Consider the following 18,598-nt stretch of genomic DNA (forward strand, 5'->3'; position numbering starts at 1 on the left):
ACAAAAATAGCAAAAATAATATATGGTATAAAAAGAGAGACATAACTTTTGACTTGGTAGAGTAAAGAGTTCAGGTACAAAACGAAGCATATATATCAAAGGCATAGGAAATGTCATTACTTTGAAAAGAAATAAAAGAATAACAAGTTTAGAAAATTAACTATCAAATTACATTTTTTTTAAGAGGGGCAGTTAAAATGTTGATGAAAAAATATAAGTTGATGACTCAGGGGCACTAAAAATACGAAATGTGTGGGTTCTTTTAGATAATACAATAAGTACTGGGAGTTTCACTTTATAACCCATTGTGATTAAACAGCATATTGCTGAAAATGCAGACGTGATACTGCCATAGTAAAACCAGCCTTTTAAAAGATGTTTCTAATTAAATCATGAAAAATCAAAAAGAAAATGTTGAGAGAAGCCATTTTGAAGATTTTATTAATGATGCATTCATGGAGAGGGCTTTATTAGACTTGAACTAGCAAATGCTTAATGCTACTGCACAAAACGATGGATAAGCATTTTTCCCCTAAAAAGTTCTTTCTTCCAGAGCAAAAACTTTCTTGTAATACAAACACCTTTTGATTCAGTTAAATTCTAGTAATAAGAAACTTTGATGTTTGACTTAATAATGCTTTAATTAATCTGTATCTGCATTTGACTTAGATGTATTGATTTCTATCTTTTTTCCCAGAGCTTCCTACTTCTAAACAAGGTTCCTTTTAATATTCAACAGTTATTCTCAGGAGGTATAGAGAGCATCAACTTTACTGGAAATTGATATCAAAGCATCCAGTGTAAATTGTTCTACTGCAGAAGCTCTTGTGAAATGTTTTCTGAAGAAACCCAGGGAAGATCCAATTTACGATTAATCTATGGAATGTATTAATAATTTCAGAAGGTGACAAGTATTTTAAACACTATTAACTTCCCATGCACTGGCTAACCATAACTGGGAAACTTCCTAATTCCTCTCTTTTTTTTTTTTTTTTTTAATTTTATTTATTTATTTGACAGACAGAGATCACAAGTAGGCAGAGAGGCAGGCAAAGAGGGAGAGAGGAGGAAACAGACTCCCTGCTGAATAGAGAGGCCCAATGCAGGGCTCGATCCCAGGATCCCAGGACCTTGAGATCATGACCTGAGCTGAAGGCAGAGGCTTAATCCACCGAGCCACCCAGGCGCCCCGTCCTCTCTTTGTTTTTTGACACCTATGTGCTCTCCTAACAAACTGTGGATGGCCCACTCTATAAAATTATAATCCCTTGCAGAGCCTGGGTGGCTCAGTCGGTTAAGGAGCCTACTCTTGATTCTGGCTCAGGTCATGATCTCAGGGTTGTGGGATCAAGCCCCATATAGGGCTTCATTCTCAGTGAGGAGTCTACTTGAGATTCTCTCTTCCCTCTCCCTCTGCCCCTCCCCCTGCTTGTGTTCTCCCTTTTCCTCTAAAATAAATAAATAAACTAAAAAAAAAAAACCTATAATTCCTTATCTATAATTCTGAAATTTAAAATTCTGTAGACAAAAAGCTTTCATGCTTATGCAAATTTATTTGAAGTCAGGACCTATGAGGTTCTCTGCAGAAATAGTAATATGCTTGTGATTGTAGGCGCACTTCCCCAGAGCACAATAGGGCATTAGCAGGATGTATGGCAGAAGCACAATACTACTCTTGTAAAATCTGAGGAATTTTGAAACACATCTGGCCCCAGGAGGTTTAGGTTAGCAACTGTGGACCTGTATTACTATATCATATTGTATTTATTGCTTAACTGTCTGGGAGGTCCAGGGACCAAGTACTGTGTTTTATTGACCTTTGTGGGGTAATCTTGATTTGGCCAGGACAAAGGGATTTTCTGGGATAGAGGACTTTCAGTGCTAAAACTGGATAGTTCCCGGATAAATAGGGACCTTTGGCTTTCAGCCTCTAGCACAGTATAAAAGATATAGTAGATTCGAAATATTCAAAATACCCTTGCTGAATGAAGCAAAGGTCTTCAAATATTCTCTGGTCAGGAGTAAAAAGCTTGAAAACATTCCATCTAAGTGAGATATTCACCCAGGTCAGTTTAGACTGCTCCCTACCAGAATGAGACCATTAAAGTGTTAACTTCTAAATGTTTTAACATACACCTTTTAATTAATTCTTGTATTTTTCCCAGCTATCCACTTAGTAAAATCCAAAAACATATGGCCCAACGTGAGTCAAAAGTCCTTATTGGTATGTGCTGGAAATTACTCATATTTACCTTGATACTTGTAGTGACTCTAACCCCTATGACGGAGATAGGTGGATATTAAAATGAATTTGCCAATAAACTTTTCTGGGGGGCTTGGGGGTCTGGGGCAAATAATAAAGTACTAACATATTCCAGGAACATCAGAAAGGTATTTCCATATCATAAAATTATCATAAAATGCTATTCTCTATTTAATACTGATTTTCCTTCTTATTATAACCTGAAAATGCTATGTTTTAATCTCAGGATGGGGTATTCATATAAAGTACTTCTATACTTATAACTGATTGTGGAGTTTAAAAACCTTCATAAATTTTTTTTTTAATAACAATACTAATACAAACTCACTGTAGACATAGGACCACTCTTACTATAGCTGCTCTTTGATCTGATAAAAATCCCTTAACTAATCAATTTCTCCCTAATCTATGAGCCCCACTCAGACCCGGCCTAGACTACATGGATCATTCCCTGACCTATCTTCTCTCCAAGCTCTTCAAGCATGACCCTTGTAGCCCCTCCCCCTTGCAACCTCGTACCCTGGCTGCTGTGACAGACCACGTTCTCTGCTAGGCTTGTGAAGCTGACGATAGCCAGAGAAAAGCCCCTGGACCATGCAGACTGGCACAGTTACACAGTTAATGTTTCCCACCGTGGGGCCTCAGTGCCATCCCACAATCCTTAAACTACGCCCTGTTAGTTCTCTTTCCCATTCGGACTCAGTGACTCTTTAGCCTTACCATAGTTTATCATATTTTTCAATTTCCTTACCCAAAAGAGCTTGCCTCGTACTTCACAGAAAAATCAAGCTTATGCAGTTGGAGACCTCCTCTTATTCTCCCTCCACCACTACCCTCCCCCCGTTTACCTACACCCACATTCATAATAACTTGCCCTTCTCAAGTCTCAAAGCGTGAAGTCTACATTTTTTTAGTTAAAGATACCCACTTTCTCTGCTGTAGGTCTCAGTCCTTGCTGTCTACTCCAAGAATGTACTGTCCTTTGTTAGTTTCCTGTTCTATTTTCTCGTGTTTACTTTTTCCTTATAAATATGTTCAAGTGTCTCCCAAGTCTTAAAATGAACAAAGGAGTTACAGTAGTCACCCCGCCCCCCAAACACACACCCCCTCTATTCTCTCCTGCCTGCCTCCACCATTCTCTTTTATTGCTTAATAATCTTCCTTTAAAAGGAGGTGACTCTTGCTTCCTGGAACTCTCCAACACTTGAACTTCCTGCAGTTAGGTTCTGCAGAGACTAGTTCTGGGGGAAAAAATTTACGAACAACTCTCAGGCAACCAAGTCATGTTTTGGTCCTCATCTTAATATCTTAACAAATCCCCCTACTTCATTTGCCACTACTGATCAGTAAAATGATCACTACATGATCAGTACTGATCATGACCCTGGGATCATGACCTGAGCCGAAGGCAGAGGCTTTAACCCACTGAGCCACCCAGGCGCCCCCCCCCATTATATTTAAATATCCAACTCCCTTTAGTTGTTTTATAAGAACCATATATGTGTTATCTCCTTAACTGAACTCATCTTCTCCCATCCCCCCCGCTTCGTCCCATCTATTCCTACTGTATCTATAGTGTGCTATTGTGATTTATAATGAGAAATGTGTATTTGGTCTTCAACATCTTCCTGGCACAGACACAGAACTTCTAAAGCCATTGGAGGTTCCTAAGTAATAAAAGTGATAAAGATGAAAGGAGCAAGGAGAGTCTTCAGTTATTCACAGAAAGTCCCTCTCAACCACACCTGAGTTTAGGTAAAGGAGGTAGTGTTTGGAAAGTCCCTAAAGGTGGGGGCTGGTTGTTGGGGAACCCATCCAACGATTAGAGGGTTAAAACTTCAGCTTCAGAGCTCCCCAGTCCCCTCCCCCTCGGATGTGGCTTGAGCTTGAGGCGCGCAGGGCTGGAGACACCGCAGACCCGGGACCCGGAGCAGCTCAGAGGCGGTGAATAATAGCTCTTCAAGTCTGCAATAAAAAATGGCCTCCAATAAAACTACATTGCAAAAAATGGGAAAGAAACAGAATGGAAAGAGTAAAAAAGTAGAAGAGGCAGAGCCTGAAGAATTTGTGGTGGGAAAAGTACTGGACCGACATGTAGTGAATGGGAAGGCGGAGTCTTTCCTGAAGTGGAAGGGTTTTACAGATGCTGACAATACTTGGGAGCCTGAAGAAAATCTAGATGGTCCAGAGTTAATTGAAGTATTTCTTAACTCTCAAAAAGCTGGTAAAGAAAAAGATGGTACAAAAAGAAAATCTTTATCTGACAGTGAATCTGATGATAGCAAATCAAAGAAGAAAAGAGATGCTGCTGATAAACCAAGAGGCTTTGCCAGAGGTCTTGATCCTGAACGAATAATTGGTGCCACAGACAGCAGTGGAGAATTAATGTTTCTCATGAAATGGAAAGATTCAGATGAGGCAGACTTGGTGCTGGCAAAAGAGGCAAACATGAAGTGTCCTCAAATTGTAATTGCTTTTTATGAAGAGAGACTAACTTGGCATTCTTGTTCAGAAGATGAAGCTCAATAATTGTTTGCATTGCCATATATATATATATATATATATAAATCTGGGTCTTTGTTTTTTGATTTATTAGTGTGAAGAAATAACATTCTAATGAAAATCAAGTTTGATATGTTTGTTTTGAAGTAGTATTGGGGGAGTTGTTGGGGTTTTTGCATCTATAGCACTGGTTACTTTAAACAAATAAAAGCTTTCTGTAGTTGCTTCTTTTATTGGAAAAGAATAGTTGAGACCATGATATATTATCCCCCTGCATTAGAGAACCTTTTCTAAATGTTGGGGGAAATCTTCATAGTCTTTACTCAGTCAGAATTTGTGTTTAACTCCTATATGCCTAAGGACCATTCTGGGTTTTTTGTTTATTTAGGGTTTTTTTGTGTGTGTATACTTAAAATACATAAGTGGTTTTTGTTTTTAACATTCACCAAAACAAAAACAGCATTTTATAACCATGGTTAAGCCCATGTTTCCGGGATGCTATCATTTTCAGCATTTTAAGAAATAAATCACTTAAACTGAAGTTTTTCCTGAGGCCTTAACCTTTCAGATTTTGTAATTAATTGGACAATTTAAATATAATGTAAACAATTTAAACTGGACAATTTAAAAGCAGCCATATCAGAATCCATATCCTTCTTTACAGCCGTATAAACGCAAGTATATTTGCAAGATCCCTGAAAGGAAAATTTTATCACTATCAACAACCTCCTCACCCAAATGACAAAACTAGACAAGTCCTTGTGTGTTTTACTTAGGTAAGCAATACTTTAGTTAAATGGACATTTAAAGGTTCCTTCTAGTGAACCATTCCTTTTTAAGAAGTTGAAATTCTTTGTGCTGTATTGACTAAAAGGTCATGATTCATGGACTGTCTACAACTTCCTTCATGGAAGCTAATCATAATCAGATGGTTAGAGATGTTGGCAGTTTAGCACCTGCTGGAGTAAATGGGTGGACAGGCTAGTATAATCCAAATTCTTCACCTGCATGTTTTTTCTTTACCCCAGTTCATTCCTGACATGTAGGCTCAGTCTTTTGAGTATTTGAGTTACTGGTTCAGCAGAAACCAGGAAAAACAGTAACTTTGTAGTCAGAATGTTATCCAACTGTATATTGTTTACTTTATTGTAAATACTGGTAAACAGTGGTCAATAAATACTTTTATATTCCTTTAAAAAAAAAAATCAGCTTCACCTCCTGACCTCAGGGAGGGGAGAATGGCTAAATGGTTGAGTTAATCACAAGCACCAACGATTCAATAAATCATGCTTACATGATAAAATTTTCATAAAGAAAGTTTAACCAAAGAAGTTCAGAGAGCTTACTGGTAGATGAAGATGGAGATGCCGGGAGAGTGGCATCCCTGCATGATGGCAAGGAAGTTTCATGCCCCTTCCTCCATACCTAGGCATCTCTCCTATCTGCCTGTTCCTGAGTTTTATCCTTTTGCAAGAATGAGTCCTAGAACTTAAGAAGACCATTTACTGTTCTATAAACCATTCTTGAAAACTATCAGATCTGAAGAAGAAATCATGGGAACCACTGATTCATAGCCTGAAGTTCAAAAGCATGGGTGACAACATGAACTTGCGACTGGTGAGTAAAGGTGGTGGAGGGGAGGCAGCCACGTGGGACTGAGCCCTTAACGTGTGGGATCTGACATTATCTCTAAGAAAAATAATGTTAAAATTGAGCTAAATTGTAGTACACCCAGTTGATGTCCACTGGAGAGTCAAATTGCTGGGTGTGGGAAAATCCCCACACATTTCATAACCAGAAGTATGTGAGTGTAGAGAAAGGAAATACTTTTCCCTTTCTTGTGGCAATGGTGATGTATCAAAACACAATCTGAAATTGTCACTCCTCTGCTTAAACCTTTTCATGGCTCTTCATTATCTGGTGTCAAAACTTCCTAGCTTGGTGTATTAGAAGACCCTCCTTGACCTGGCACTCTCCTACCTACCTGCCTGGCCTCATCTCCAGCGTCTCCCAGCTTCTTGGTTTAAGCATTAGGAACTCCAAGCCACTCAACTCCATAGTTTTTGATGCCTATTACACACTTTGATGCTATTGGACACTTGCTCATGCTCTCTGGGCTGAGAACTTCTAACTTATCTTACTCTGTTTAGCTTTTATTCATCCTGCAATAGTCATCCTAGGCATAATTTCTTCCAGGAGCAATTTCTATTGACCAACTTTTATCTCATAGTAATTGTGAAAAGAAAGACAAAACAATACACTTCCAAGTGTAGGTTTTGCAAAGATAGTATTGGGGAGATCTTGAACACCCTCAGCGATCCTTTGTGGCTCTTTCAGAAGTGCACACTGAAAAGTGAGGGCTCGTTTAAGAAGGGCAAGGGCAATATTTCACTCTTTTTACAAACACCAATGTGATGAGCTATTTGGGCACCTCTTTCTATATTTTGTTGGAATTTCCTTATATCTTCCACCTCAATGAAAACAAAACAAAATCACTAGGCCAAACGTCCATTTTTATGTCTCTTTTCATATACATATTGCCAGCTATTTTCAGAGTTGTAAAAACATATAATACCACAAGCAGAGTTTTGCTGTATCCTCCCCAGCATTATTCTTATTAATGTGAATTAATAACACATTATTTTTGTCTTTGCTTTTGTGAATAGGTAACAAAGCAAGCATTTTGTGCTATTTTGCTGAATTTACATACTTGCCATGCTGTCTCTTTTTCCATATATTTGTTTGCTAGTGGTAGTTAGTTCTTTGTTTAGCCATCCTATTTTAACTTCCATGAGTTTTTTCCCTGGTCTCTGATTGACCCTCCTCTTTTAATAGCATCCTGTTTGTATTTTATAAATACAGTATTTTCTGAAATATTCATGAGATGTTATTAGATTTTTTTTCTTAATTTATTTCCTTTAGCCTGAATTCTGTCTTTCTTTGAAGGTTATTTCTGCTCGTACTTTGAAATCATTCTCTTCCATATTATAGGCTTTGCTCTATGCCAGGTGATTTTTTTTTTTTTTAATCTGTTTGTGTTTAAGAATGTGACAGTAAAACTAAATGACTGTGTGCTTTGTGTACATGAGCACAGTTTATCCACTGGCATGCTTTGCTTTAGGGTGAGTAGGGTGGGAGCCAGCCACCATGCTGGGAAGCCCTAAATCAGGGAAAGAAGGCTTTGCTATGAGGCAGTGTTATCACAGTCCTGACTTCTCCCCAGAGAAGTGGTTCATTTTCTTTAGAAAAGAAGTCTCTGATTTTCTTTTCCTTTTTTAAGTTGGGCAATAAATGCTTGACTGCTGGGGATGTGGTGTGCATGTGCATGAAGGAGGGAGTGGGATGGCTGGAGAGAAATGGCAGTAACGGAATTCTGCGTGCAGCGTGTCTACAAGCCCTTTCTTTCCAGCCGCAGGCCTCACTCCTTGACGTTTCAGGGTCCAACTATGGGGTTCAGGAGGGCAGATCCATCAGGCCAGTCCCCATGTTCTAGGCTCCACTCCCTTCTCAGCCTGAGCCTAGTCACCACTCCAACATCCACCTGCCATTATGCAAGAATCAATTGGAATTACTTAACCACAATCTCTTTACTGTTGTGGTATTTAACAGGATTTCCCCTTTGGACATTGCTGTCCAAATTATTTTTTTTTTCTAAAATCAAGATCTTTGTCTTTTAATTCATTTAATAACGGCTTACTAAGATTAAGAAACTAATATGTTTAAATTCACACGATACAATTATTTCCTTACTTTCTTCTTACTTTATTTTGATATAGAGAAAGTTTTAAATTTTTATCTAGTCATCTCAGTCTTTCCTGTATTTCATTCCATTGCTTCTGTGTTTGGAAAATTCTACCTATTTCAGGTATTTACTACTAGCGAATTCTGTGCTCCCTTGGATTGTCAGCATTTTATTTTCAATAATAAGTATTTCATCCCTCTGAATATAACTTGGCTTATTGCAAATTTAAAAATTTTTGTTTTCTTTTAGGTGAAAAATTCTTTCTTCAAACAAAATCTTTTGTGGAAATTCTATCTGTAAAAATGAGAAAATGGACAGGTTTAGGTGAATGGATGTTGGGGGTGGGGGTTGTTATTTACCTCAGTTCTATCTCACTCTTCTGCTTTCTTTCATCTCTGGCTAAATTCAGAATTCAGGCTAAAGGAAATAAATTAATAAGTTATATTTGAGAGTGTCCTGAGTTTTTTGAGAAGTAGATTAAAAAACACTGAGATACGATGTAAAATGAAAGTCAAAATTTATTATATTCCTAAATTCCAGAAGCTAGTCTCCGGTAACCCTTTCCTTCCCCCACTGAATTTTGAACCCTTTATGATACATTAAATAATTATACAAAACACACTCTAGTTGGAGGCCCTCTTTCCGTTCCATTGACCTGTTTTTACACCAGAACTCTTACTGCTTTACTTAGTATAGAATTGTTTTCATGTACAGTAAGGCTGACACCCATTCACTACCCAAATTACCAAAAAACAAAAACAAAAACAAAAAACAAACCAAAAAAACCCCCCAAAACAAACAAAACAAAACAAAACAAAACAAAACTCTTACCTTCTTACCTTTGCCTTATTCCAAAGGGTCTTGAGAAAAATTATATTATCTTTGGGTGGGATAATTTCAAAATGTTAGAATTCCAGCCTGTTAATTTTTGTCTGATTCTCTGAGATCTTATTAATATTCACCAAGCTGCCTTATCTTATGTTGATAGCACTATATTAAATTATCTTAGCCTACTTGTGTTCCTGTTCATCTCTTTTTGGTTCTGTAATAGATTGTCTCCTTAGGTATTTTATTATTCTAACTCTGGTATTTGGCACTCAATATTAGTTCTTATGAAACGACGAGCTTAAAATCCATCTGTGCAGCCTGTCTGTAAGATGCAGACAGAATGCAGTCAGACAGAATGCAGTCAGAGGTTGAAGACCAGCAGGAAGATCGTTTGATGAGGATGGAATGACACCGCCTAAAGCTCTCATAGATGCCAAGGCTGTTAGACCGAAAAAGGCCTCAGTGCCAGAGAGTCTAAGAGGAAGGCAGGGATAAAGTAGGCCTTGGGGTGGGTTAAGTGGTGGGTCCCAAAGAATAAATAGCTTGGAATGAGAGCTGGCTGTGTGTTACAAGGGAAAATAGGAGGATAGGAAGTTTGAGTTGCTTCAGAAGTGTGAGGTATGATCAAGAATGTATTAGAAAGACACAAGGGAGAAATAACCCTGGGCTTGCTCTGCCAAAAAGCAGAATCCTGTCGGAAAAGGAGGGCCTAACTACACTTTCAGTTGAATTTGGGTCTTCTTATTTCTTTGTCATAGGAAAAAAAAAATGGGAAAAAATAACATGTCCACTTTTAAGTGACTTATTATAAATTCTACTGCATTTGAAATGAATACCATCACTTTCATTTCCATTTGCTAGAGTTTGCTTCATCTAAGTCCCTTTTACTTTATGTTTGTCCGATCTGTATTATTTTCTTTAAATCGTAACTTTTGTAATCAGAAAGCAGTTGGATTAAAAAAAAAAAAAAAAGAATCCAACGTGGGAATCTTTGCTTTTTAGTTAAATGAAACCACTTACGTGGATGGCTGTGCTAGAGACGGAGGTGCTGGTCACTGAAGACCTGTGCTCCTCTCCCATGATGTAGAGAAAGGCTGGTTAGCCAAAGGTTGAATGTCGGGGAGTCATAATGTGAGCCAAGTGGGTGTATCCTCTCCCCCCTCATTCCTCTGCCATATTCTGGCTGGATGTCAATGCCCAGGGTGACATTTGAAACTGGAGATGTCAGACCCTTTCAGCTAACTCCTTGAAAAAAACCAGTATAGCAACCCCCTTTATTGCTAATAATGCATGTTAGATAGTTTGGTGAGCAAAAACCAGACTTTTATTGTGTAAAAGTGCTAAAATCTTAGAAATTATTTATTATAGCAGCTAGTGTTACCCAAATTTATATGATTATTTAGATTTTATGTATATAAATAAAGATATATTTATATTTTTATGTTATTTTTATGTTTTATGTTATTTTTATGTTTTTATTTTTATGTTTTTCAATTGTTTATTGGCAAAAGTTCCTTTGTGATACATGCTACATTCTATATTCTGTTATATATGTCAATGTTTTGTGAAACAAATACCTTGTTTCAAAATATACTTTTGGCTTAAAACTAAACCTGTAGGGATGCCTGCGTGGCTCAGTTGGTTAGGCCGTTGCCTTCGGCTCAGGTCATGATCCCAGAGTCCTGGGATCAAGGACCGCATCAGGCTCCTTGCTCAGCGGGGAGCCTGCTTCTCTCTCTGCCTCTGCCTGCTGCTCTGCCTGCTTGTGTTCTCTCTCTCTCTTGCCTTCTCTCTCTCTCTCTGAGACAAATAAATAAAATCTTTAAAAAAAAAAAACTAAACCTATAGTTATTAGCAAAATTGAAATAATGAGTTACGACTTTTTGCGGGGGAGGCAAGGAACTTTATGTTTCATACTCCACTCATACTCCTCATTTCTCTTCTACAGGTTTTTGCTAGTTTCATCTGGAGTCACATTTAAAAATGTGCTATTTTTCTAATTTTTTCCTTCTATTTTTGTAACCACTGTGACAAACCATTTCCTGATTACTTTTCTTGTCTCCGCTTACTGTTATCTCCTTGGCTGATTTTGGTTCTTGTTTCTCATCTCTATCTGACACAGTTTACCGTTGATTCACTTGCTAGTGAGAAGAGCATCTTTTAGTAACCTCTCCAAAGTTATACCTGACTGCTGTATTTTCTGTGGCTTCTGGCATCTGAGCATGTCTTCTTATCACCATTGCACATGAACAAAAACTTAATTATGGGATTATTGGAATATTGCCTTTTCTTCTTTTTCTCTGGAACTCCTATAGAAATTTTCTCAATTGCCTTTATTTTTTCAGAGGCCAATCTAATTTTAATTATTTCCAAAAGCAAAGGTGTGTGTGTGCATGTGTGTGCATGTTTATACCAATAATGCTTACCAGTTCCAGCATAAAGCAAGAAATTAAAGCCTTACCAGGTTCTAGGTATTAATCTTTGTTCCTAATTTTTGTCTGCTACATGTTTAGCCCTGTTAATGTCCAGGTTCTCATATTTGATCTTGAAAGATTTTTATATCTTTGCTTATTATTTCTGATCTTTTTGTTCTGTTCTTTATAGCTATTTAGATTTCAATTCATATTTTCTCTTTTTATGTTATCACTTAGATGTCTGGGGACATTTCTCAAATTTAGCCCCTATATCATTGATTGGAATCTTTATAGGCTTAAACCTTAATTTTTGTTTTTCTCTCTTTTTCTTTTCTTTTTCTTTTTTTTTTTTTTTAGGTTTTATTTATTTATTTTCATAGAGAGAGAGCGAGAACAGGAACACAAGTAGAGGAGGGGTTGGGAGAGGGAGAAGCAGGTTTCTAGCTGAGCAGGGAGCCCATGCTGGGCTCAAACCCAGGACCCTGGAATCACGACCTGAGCCGAAGGCAGACGCTTAATGACTGAGCCACCCAGGAACCCCAGCTTAAACCTTATTTTTTCTGTTACTAAGGAAGTTAATATTATTTTTTTGAGTGTGTTTTTCATTTTATTATACTTTCTACTCATCTCGTCCTGCTAATCTCAGGGGGGTTGCTTGGGGTGCCTGGTAAGGGTGCAAGTTTAGGCACTCCATTTGGCCTTTGCTAGAGGGGATGAGAGGTGAGGAACTATAGTTTTTTCTGTGGTGTTTACTGGAGTAAGCTGTTATTGTCTAAACATTTCTATCCTGCTAGGCTCTCTCTTTCTGTTTTGTTTCTTTTTGCTTTGTTTTGGCAAGACTGAGCAGGTTTTTACTGGACCTCTGTGGTCTGCTCCCACTGTTTTCACTGCCTAGTCTGGAATATAGGAAGCACAAAGAAAAACAGGTCTCTCACCACTGGGTCCTTCCTTTGGTCCCCAGGGCTCTAGCCAGGCCCCTTCTTCTCTCCATCTTTGTCTTCTTATGCTTGTTTTACTCTTTTTTTAAAACATTTTATTTATTTGAGAAAGAGAGAGAGTGTGTGTGTGTGTGAGAGAGAGAGAGAGAGAGAGAGCGCATGCCCTGGGGAGGAGCAGAGGAAGAGGGAGAAGCCAACTTCTGGCTGAGCAAGGAGCCCATGTGGGGTTCCATCCTGGGAATCCAGGATCATGACCCAAGCCAAACACTGACGCTCACCCGACCAAGCCACTCAGGTGCCCCTTATGTTTGTTTTATATATAAGACTCACGGTTTTTAGTTATACTCAGTGGGAAGAATAGGGAAAAGGGCATCTACTCCATACTCCAGAAGCAGAAGTCTTTAGCTGAAAATTTAAAGATAAATTGTAAACAATGGGGGGCTGTGAAGTCCTGTCTTTTTTCCTATTCTCCAGTCAAATCATCATAATTCCCACTGTCATAGAATGGTGCTAGTTTCCTGGTTTGGTCCACCTTTACTAGTCAGATGCACAAAGAAAGTCAGGTCACCTCTGCATAATGTGGTGAAGCCATACAATTGTAGAGCAGTTGATATTTTAATTCTATAGTTAATTTCAGAATCATTTTTACTGCTTTCCCTACATTACAGCATTTGACTCATTTGTCTTTCAAAGGACTAGTAAACCTAGATTTGCTTTAGCAGCTTTGAATGGATTTTTATTGTTTCTTACCACTGCCTTTCAACTCATGCAATTTGAAAACTAAATGCAAACTGTAAAACTCAATCAATCTGGTAGTATTCCTTTAATATCAATTTTTATATAATTAGCCCCCAAACTGTGTTCAATTACCGACAATTAATCTTATGCACTTTGAGGGACAACACTAATTTCACACTTAGTAGCATTTAAAAGGAAGGTGGTGTGAGTCCTATAGGGGAAAAGTACCTCCCTAAGGAGTTATGCTTTATTATCACTGCCTGGAGAATAAAAGTGCTTTCCCATTGTACTCCACCATGGGCGCCCACATTTTCTGTAACTCCAGACCAGTAGAATTGTGTAACAAACACACAAGCAGAATCACACATACCTTAATTACAGTTTTCAGTGAGACTGCCAGTTTTTTTTAAAAAGATCCTGAATTTTCCATGTTCTTTTGACAGTTTTCTTGAGTTAGTATTCTTAATGCTATATGGTTAATTGTTCCATTGAGACTGATTGTGAGATGCCAAACAATGGAGCCACAATAGAATAAGGAATGAGAATGACAGCTGGTGGAAAGGTAGAAAATTGTGGAAAACTCCTTACTGCAGAAGAAATGTGTGTAAGAATTAAGAAACTCCAAAATGAGAATGTATTTAGTCAGTACTTAATACATGTTATAATGTACATGACTCTTTTTATATATTCTCGTTCTTAAAAAAATTGTACCAATTTTCAATTGACAAATTAGATCTTATTATTGATTTGGATATATATAAGTACTTTCCCCTAATAGTCGGTGTCTAAAGATGATATCATCAAGTCTGAATCATATTAAAATAATATTTAAATACCATTTTAATGTATCCTAATAATTCAAAGTCAACTATTACGAAAAAGCCAAACTTTGAACCATCTCCTTGTGTCAAAAAAAATTATGAATACATGTTGTATTGTATGCATGGTGTTTAGCAAAAGGTGCACACATATCTGTTTACTTTGGTCTTTTATGACTTTGACCTTTTAGGCGCTTCTTGTTAGTAATTGGGTGATGAGGAGTGTAGCCAATTTTAATGTTTGTAATTCATACTCAGATATGCAAATTGATGAACACATTATAAATTTTTAAAATTATAGGGACAATTTATAGTGCAAAATGGCATTGCTCCAGGGGCTGAGCAGTGGCCTGGGAACTCAGAGCTGTGCATTTTAATTTCCATTAACTCTCAGTGTGATCATAGGCACAGTACTTTAATCTCCCTGTACCTTAGAATGTTCGTCTACAATATATATGAAACAATTTCCTTCCTGTAGTTGAGGTGAGAAGTAACCACAAAGCAGGGTGGCTTAAAACAAAAGAACACTATATATACATACCACATAAAAGACCAATATGAAGCTAAAGATTATACCAGCTTAGTGAACATTGCTTTGTGTCATTTACACAAAGATAAGACAAATGACCCATTGTCACAAGATGTCACCGTATCCCAATTTTCAAATATTATTAAAGTTCATGTAATGTAAGAAACATTTTATAGTAGCCATCAGACACTCATGTGGGCATTGATTACTAAATGAGCTTTATTCTTTATGCTGTGTTTTCTTCAATGCTATATACATCTTTCAAATGTATAACAATGCATTTAAAAATGCTTTCTTAGGTATAGTTTTTAAAGGAAGACTTTTTCCTCCCTCTCCCTAACAATGACTAGGTTTCCATTAAGTACTTAAACTTTATACCAGGAAAACAAAAAATCATACAAAGGAATTCAACTTGAAAGTAGAACATAATGAAATCACACTCCAATTCATGGTAATTCACAGCAAAGAGTAAGTCTGTATTTTTAAACTTCTCTGGTTGTCCTACCTGTTAAATGATACAGTGTATCCTGGGAGCCAAAGAATATGTAAGTGCAACTGGTGAGTTGATGATGGAATTTGAGCCTCTTTATTTTTCCATATATTGAAATATCCATCTTTTTAGCTTAATAAATAGCTCTGCAACATTGGCTTTCAACAGGGAGGCCATTCTCCAGTTGTGGAGCAATACAATTTTCTGTCCTAGTGTCTTCCTGAGGCTCCCTTGCATTGTGAAGCTCATATTTAGAAAGCTCTAGCAAACTAACACCTGCTAAACATAAATCACATGCAGAAATCTACAATGGACGAGCTCAGGAAGATATAATAGATCAAATCCATGAAGAACCTCACAATGAATTAAGAAAACCTTAAACTTAATCCTATAACCTGACAGGCAGTCAGCAGACTGACTTATGGAGAACTGTAATATGGGAATTAGACTGAATGCCAGATGATTTCTAGAAGTAAAATTAAAAATAAATAAATAAATAAACTGCAGGCAATGATAAGCACAGATAGGAAGTCTGACAAAGAAGACATAGTAACTACATTCTGAAATAACACACACTAATATTTTACATTATAGTCTCTTTCTTTTGTTTCTCCCAGCCAGCTTGACAGAAAGTAGTAATGTTTGACTAGTTACACACCTAATACCAGATGCCAGTTTGAACAGGTGCAAAAACAAAGAATAGGACATTTCCATTTGGAACATCATCAGCCTTCCTCTTTATATGTAGTCTCTGGAGCTCACCTACTAGGTTTCTTATTGTTATTCCCCTGCTTGGGAGAAGTTCTATTTGCCAAATGCATGACATGTTTCCTTAGCCAATGGAAAGAGTTAAATAGAAGAATGACCAGCTAATTTATCTGGGACCTGGTCTAGTTCCAACAGTTTCCTGTGAGAGGATGCAGTGCTGGAATTTTGAGATTACCCTGATGAAAATGTGCCTGTTAACCTGTTTCCACTTGCTACATAATTGTCAAGGACCATGGCATACCAGTGAAAGACAGTGGAAATTAGCACTGCCAGTTATCAATGTTAAATGTATGGTCAGTCAGTACTAGTGTCTCAAACAAACAGGCAACTTGTTCCATACAGTCAGTTGGTAAATTGGATGCAGGCAGACAGAGGAACACAATATCCCTTCTCTGTAGGTGGTCTCTGTTTCATTAGGTTTCCAATTGATGTTGCTGCACAGTAATCCAAAAATGTGTGATGGGAACATCACTCTCATTTTTCATTAACACTCCCTCGCAAACATATTGGAGGCAGGTACAAAACAGATTTTGCCAGGCTTACTTTTATCCTTTTGGAGACTACTGTGTATCCAACATCACTGTGGGGTGCTTAGTTTCTACTTTTTAGAGTCGCTGTTTGATATGATCAATTTCCTTAAAGATGTTGTGGAAGTAGTGGGAGAGCTTCTGATCATTAAGAGACAAGTGAGTTAGGAAAATCAGCTTATATATAATAATGAATAGTAATATGGCTACTGAAGTTCGATGGGATAAGAAAAAACAGAGATAGTGTTTATTGTCTCAGGAAAACTACCAGAAATGTGTAAACCATAAAATTTTTTGAGAGATCTTAGAGATCATCCAGACTTTTCTTCATTTTAATTTCATAAGCGAGGGAATTGAAACTTAAACTTGTTCTGGCTTTCCCAAAGCAAGGCAATTATTGGCACCAGCTAAGATAGGAAAGTAGAGCCTCTAACTTGTGTTCTATCCAATATTCCACATTCAGCCTATAATAGTTAGGTGCAGGTAACTACCAAGAACTACATAATTCATACCTCCTATTTCCATAAGCTTCCATCATAGCTTCTATTTATAAAGTTATATCAACATATCATCTAAAATATTCCCCAATTTCTGGCTTTAGGAGAAATCATTCAACATTATGGTTATCAGAAGCAGCGTTCATTTCCTGGTGTAAAGGGTAAAGTGTTACATATTTCTGGTAGATTTCCTGATAAAATAGGCATCATCTCTGTTTTTCCTTATGTCACCTAACTTCAGTACCCACAGTACTGTTGGCTTGAAAGCCTGCCCTGAATCCTCACCCAGTGTTAGAGAGAATGCCATGCTCCCTTGACTGTATCCAGGAGTGTCATTTCCAAGATGACGGCAAACACTTCTCACATGGCCAACTCCTTTTGTCTGACTCCAGAAAAAATAGCTGCTTCCTGCATTGCTGGGTAACTGTGCTCCGTCTACATGATAGGACTCTGGTTGAAGTGTGTTTTGGATTAATGGAAGGAGTACATAGGACTTACCCAGACTGGTGCAGTCTCAGAGGCAACTCTGACTAGATGGGTCCCATGTTTTTCTCTTCTGCTTTCATTAAACCATATATTTATTCCCTGTGCTCCTGGGAATTTCTTGCTTCAGTAAGTGGAGAACCACTATCCCTCAGGCATAGGTTTTGACAAACACCCAGAATATGGAATCATAGCACTTTCCCCCCACCTCAGGATTATTCATCTAACTAGTTTAAAGACAATGCAATCATTCCAGAATATGAATATCAAGGAAAAGAATGACTGTATTCAAACTGTCTGAAATGTTTGAGAATATATGCATAAACACAGACTCCTTTATATACATCACAGACTTTGCTCAAATTTTCCACCATGTGTTGTATTCATCTCTTTGCCACAAATGTTAGGAGTAAATTGATACTACCTAACGTGGTTCATCTTTGTTCTATTGTAAGACCATTCAATCCTCATCATCCAGAAGAGTGTTATATAGGTAACAGTAGCAAATAAAATAAAAATGGATGACAGACTTCAGTTGCATTATTTTATTATAATTGAAAGTCATGGAATTAACCTATTTCTTATGGTATGAGTAAATAAGAACATACTAATCAAATAAAATAAATGGTAAGTATACTAAGTGTGTCATAGTGCCTCCAGACATACATTAATTTCACGTGTAAAATTCAGCTGTCTCTTGCAGATTTATCAGCAAAAGCAAATAAATAAAAATGGTTAGTAAGCTGAGAAACTTAAAAATATATGTAATAGTCACTCAGGTTCTTTGGAAAATTGTTTCCTTGATTCATATCAATACAAATACTTTTTAAATATGATTAAATGGAATTACTTAATCACAGATATTTGTTATTATGACAATTTAATGTCATATATGTATATGTTAAAAGTCACCATAATGAGATCATATAAACATCACAGTTTCAGGATAATGTTCAAGTAATTTCACTTTGTTCATATGTCTTGCTTGAGTAAAAAGATCCATTGGGTTTCATCCGAGTGTACGTGGTACGGACAAAACCTTCTGTTCTCATTAGTAGGTT

At 37.3% G+C, this 18,598-nt stretch overlaps 2 protein-coding genes across 4 annotated transcripts in view; one reads left to right on the plus strand and one right to left on the minus strand.

Annotated features, from left to right (window-relative positions):
* The window catches only part of FANCL (FA complementation group L), a 307,120-nt gene that overhangs the window by 130,194 nt on the left and 158,328 nt on the right, over positions 1-18,598 (minus strand). The window lies entirely within an intron of this gene.
* Positions 4,118-5,337, plus strand: LOC131840155 (chromobox protein homolog 3-like). The gene has a single exon (XM_059187735.1). The coding sequence runs from the start codon at positions 4,241-4,243 to the stop codon at positions 4,790-4,792; it is 552 nt and encodes a 183-aa protein (XP_059043718.1). The 5' UTR covers positions 4,118-4,240; the 3' UTR covers positions 4,793-5,337.

The sequence above is a fragment of the Mustela lutreola genome, chromosome 9 (assembly GCF_030435805.1).
Source record: "Mustela lutreola isolate mMusLut2 chromosome 9, mMusLut2.pri, whole genome shotgun sequence".
Taxonomy (NCBI): Eukaryota; Metazoa; Chordata; class Mammalia; order Carnivora; family Mustelidae; genus Mustela; species Mustela lutreola.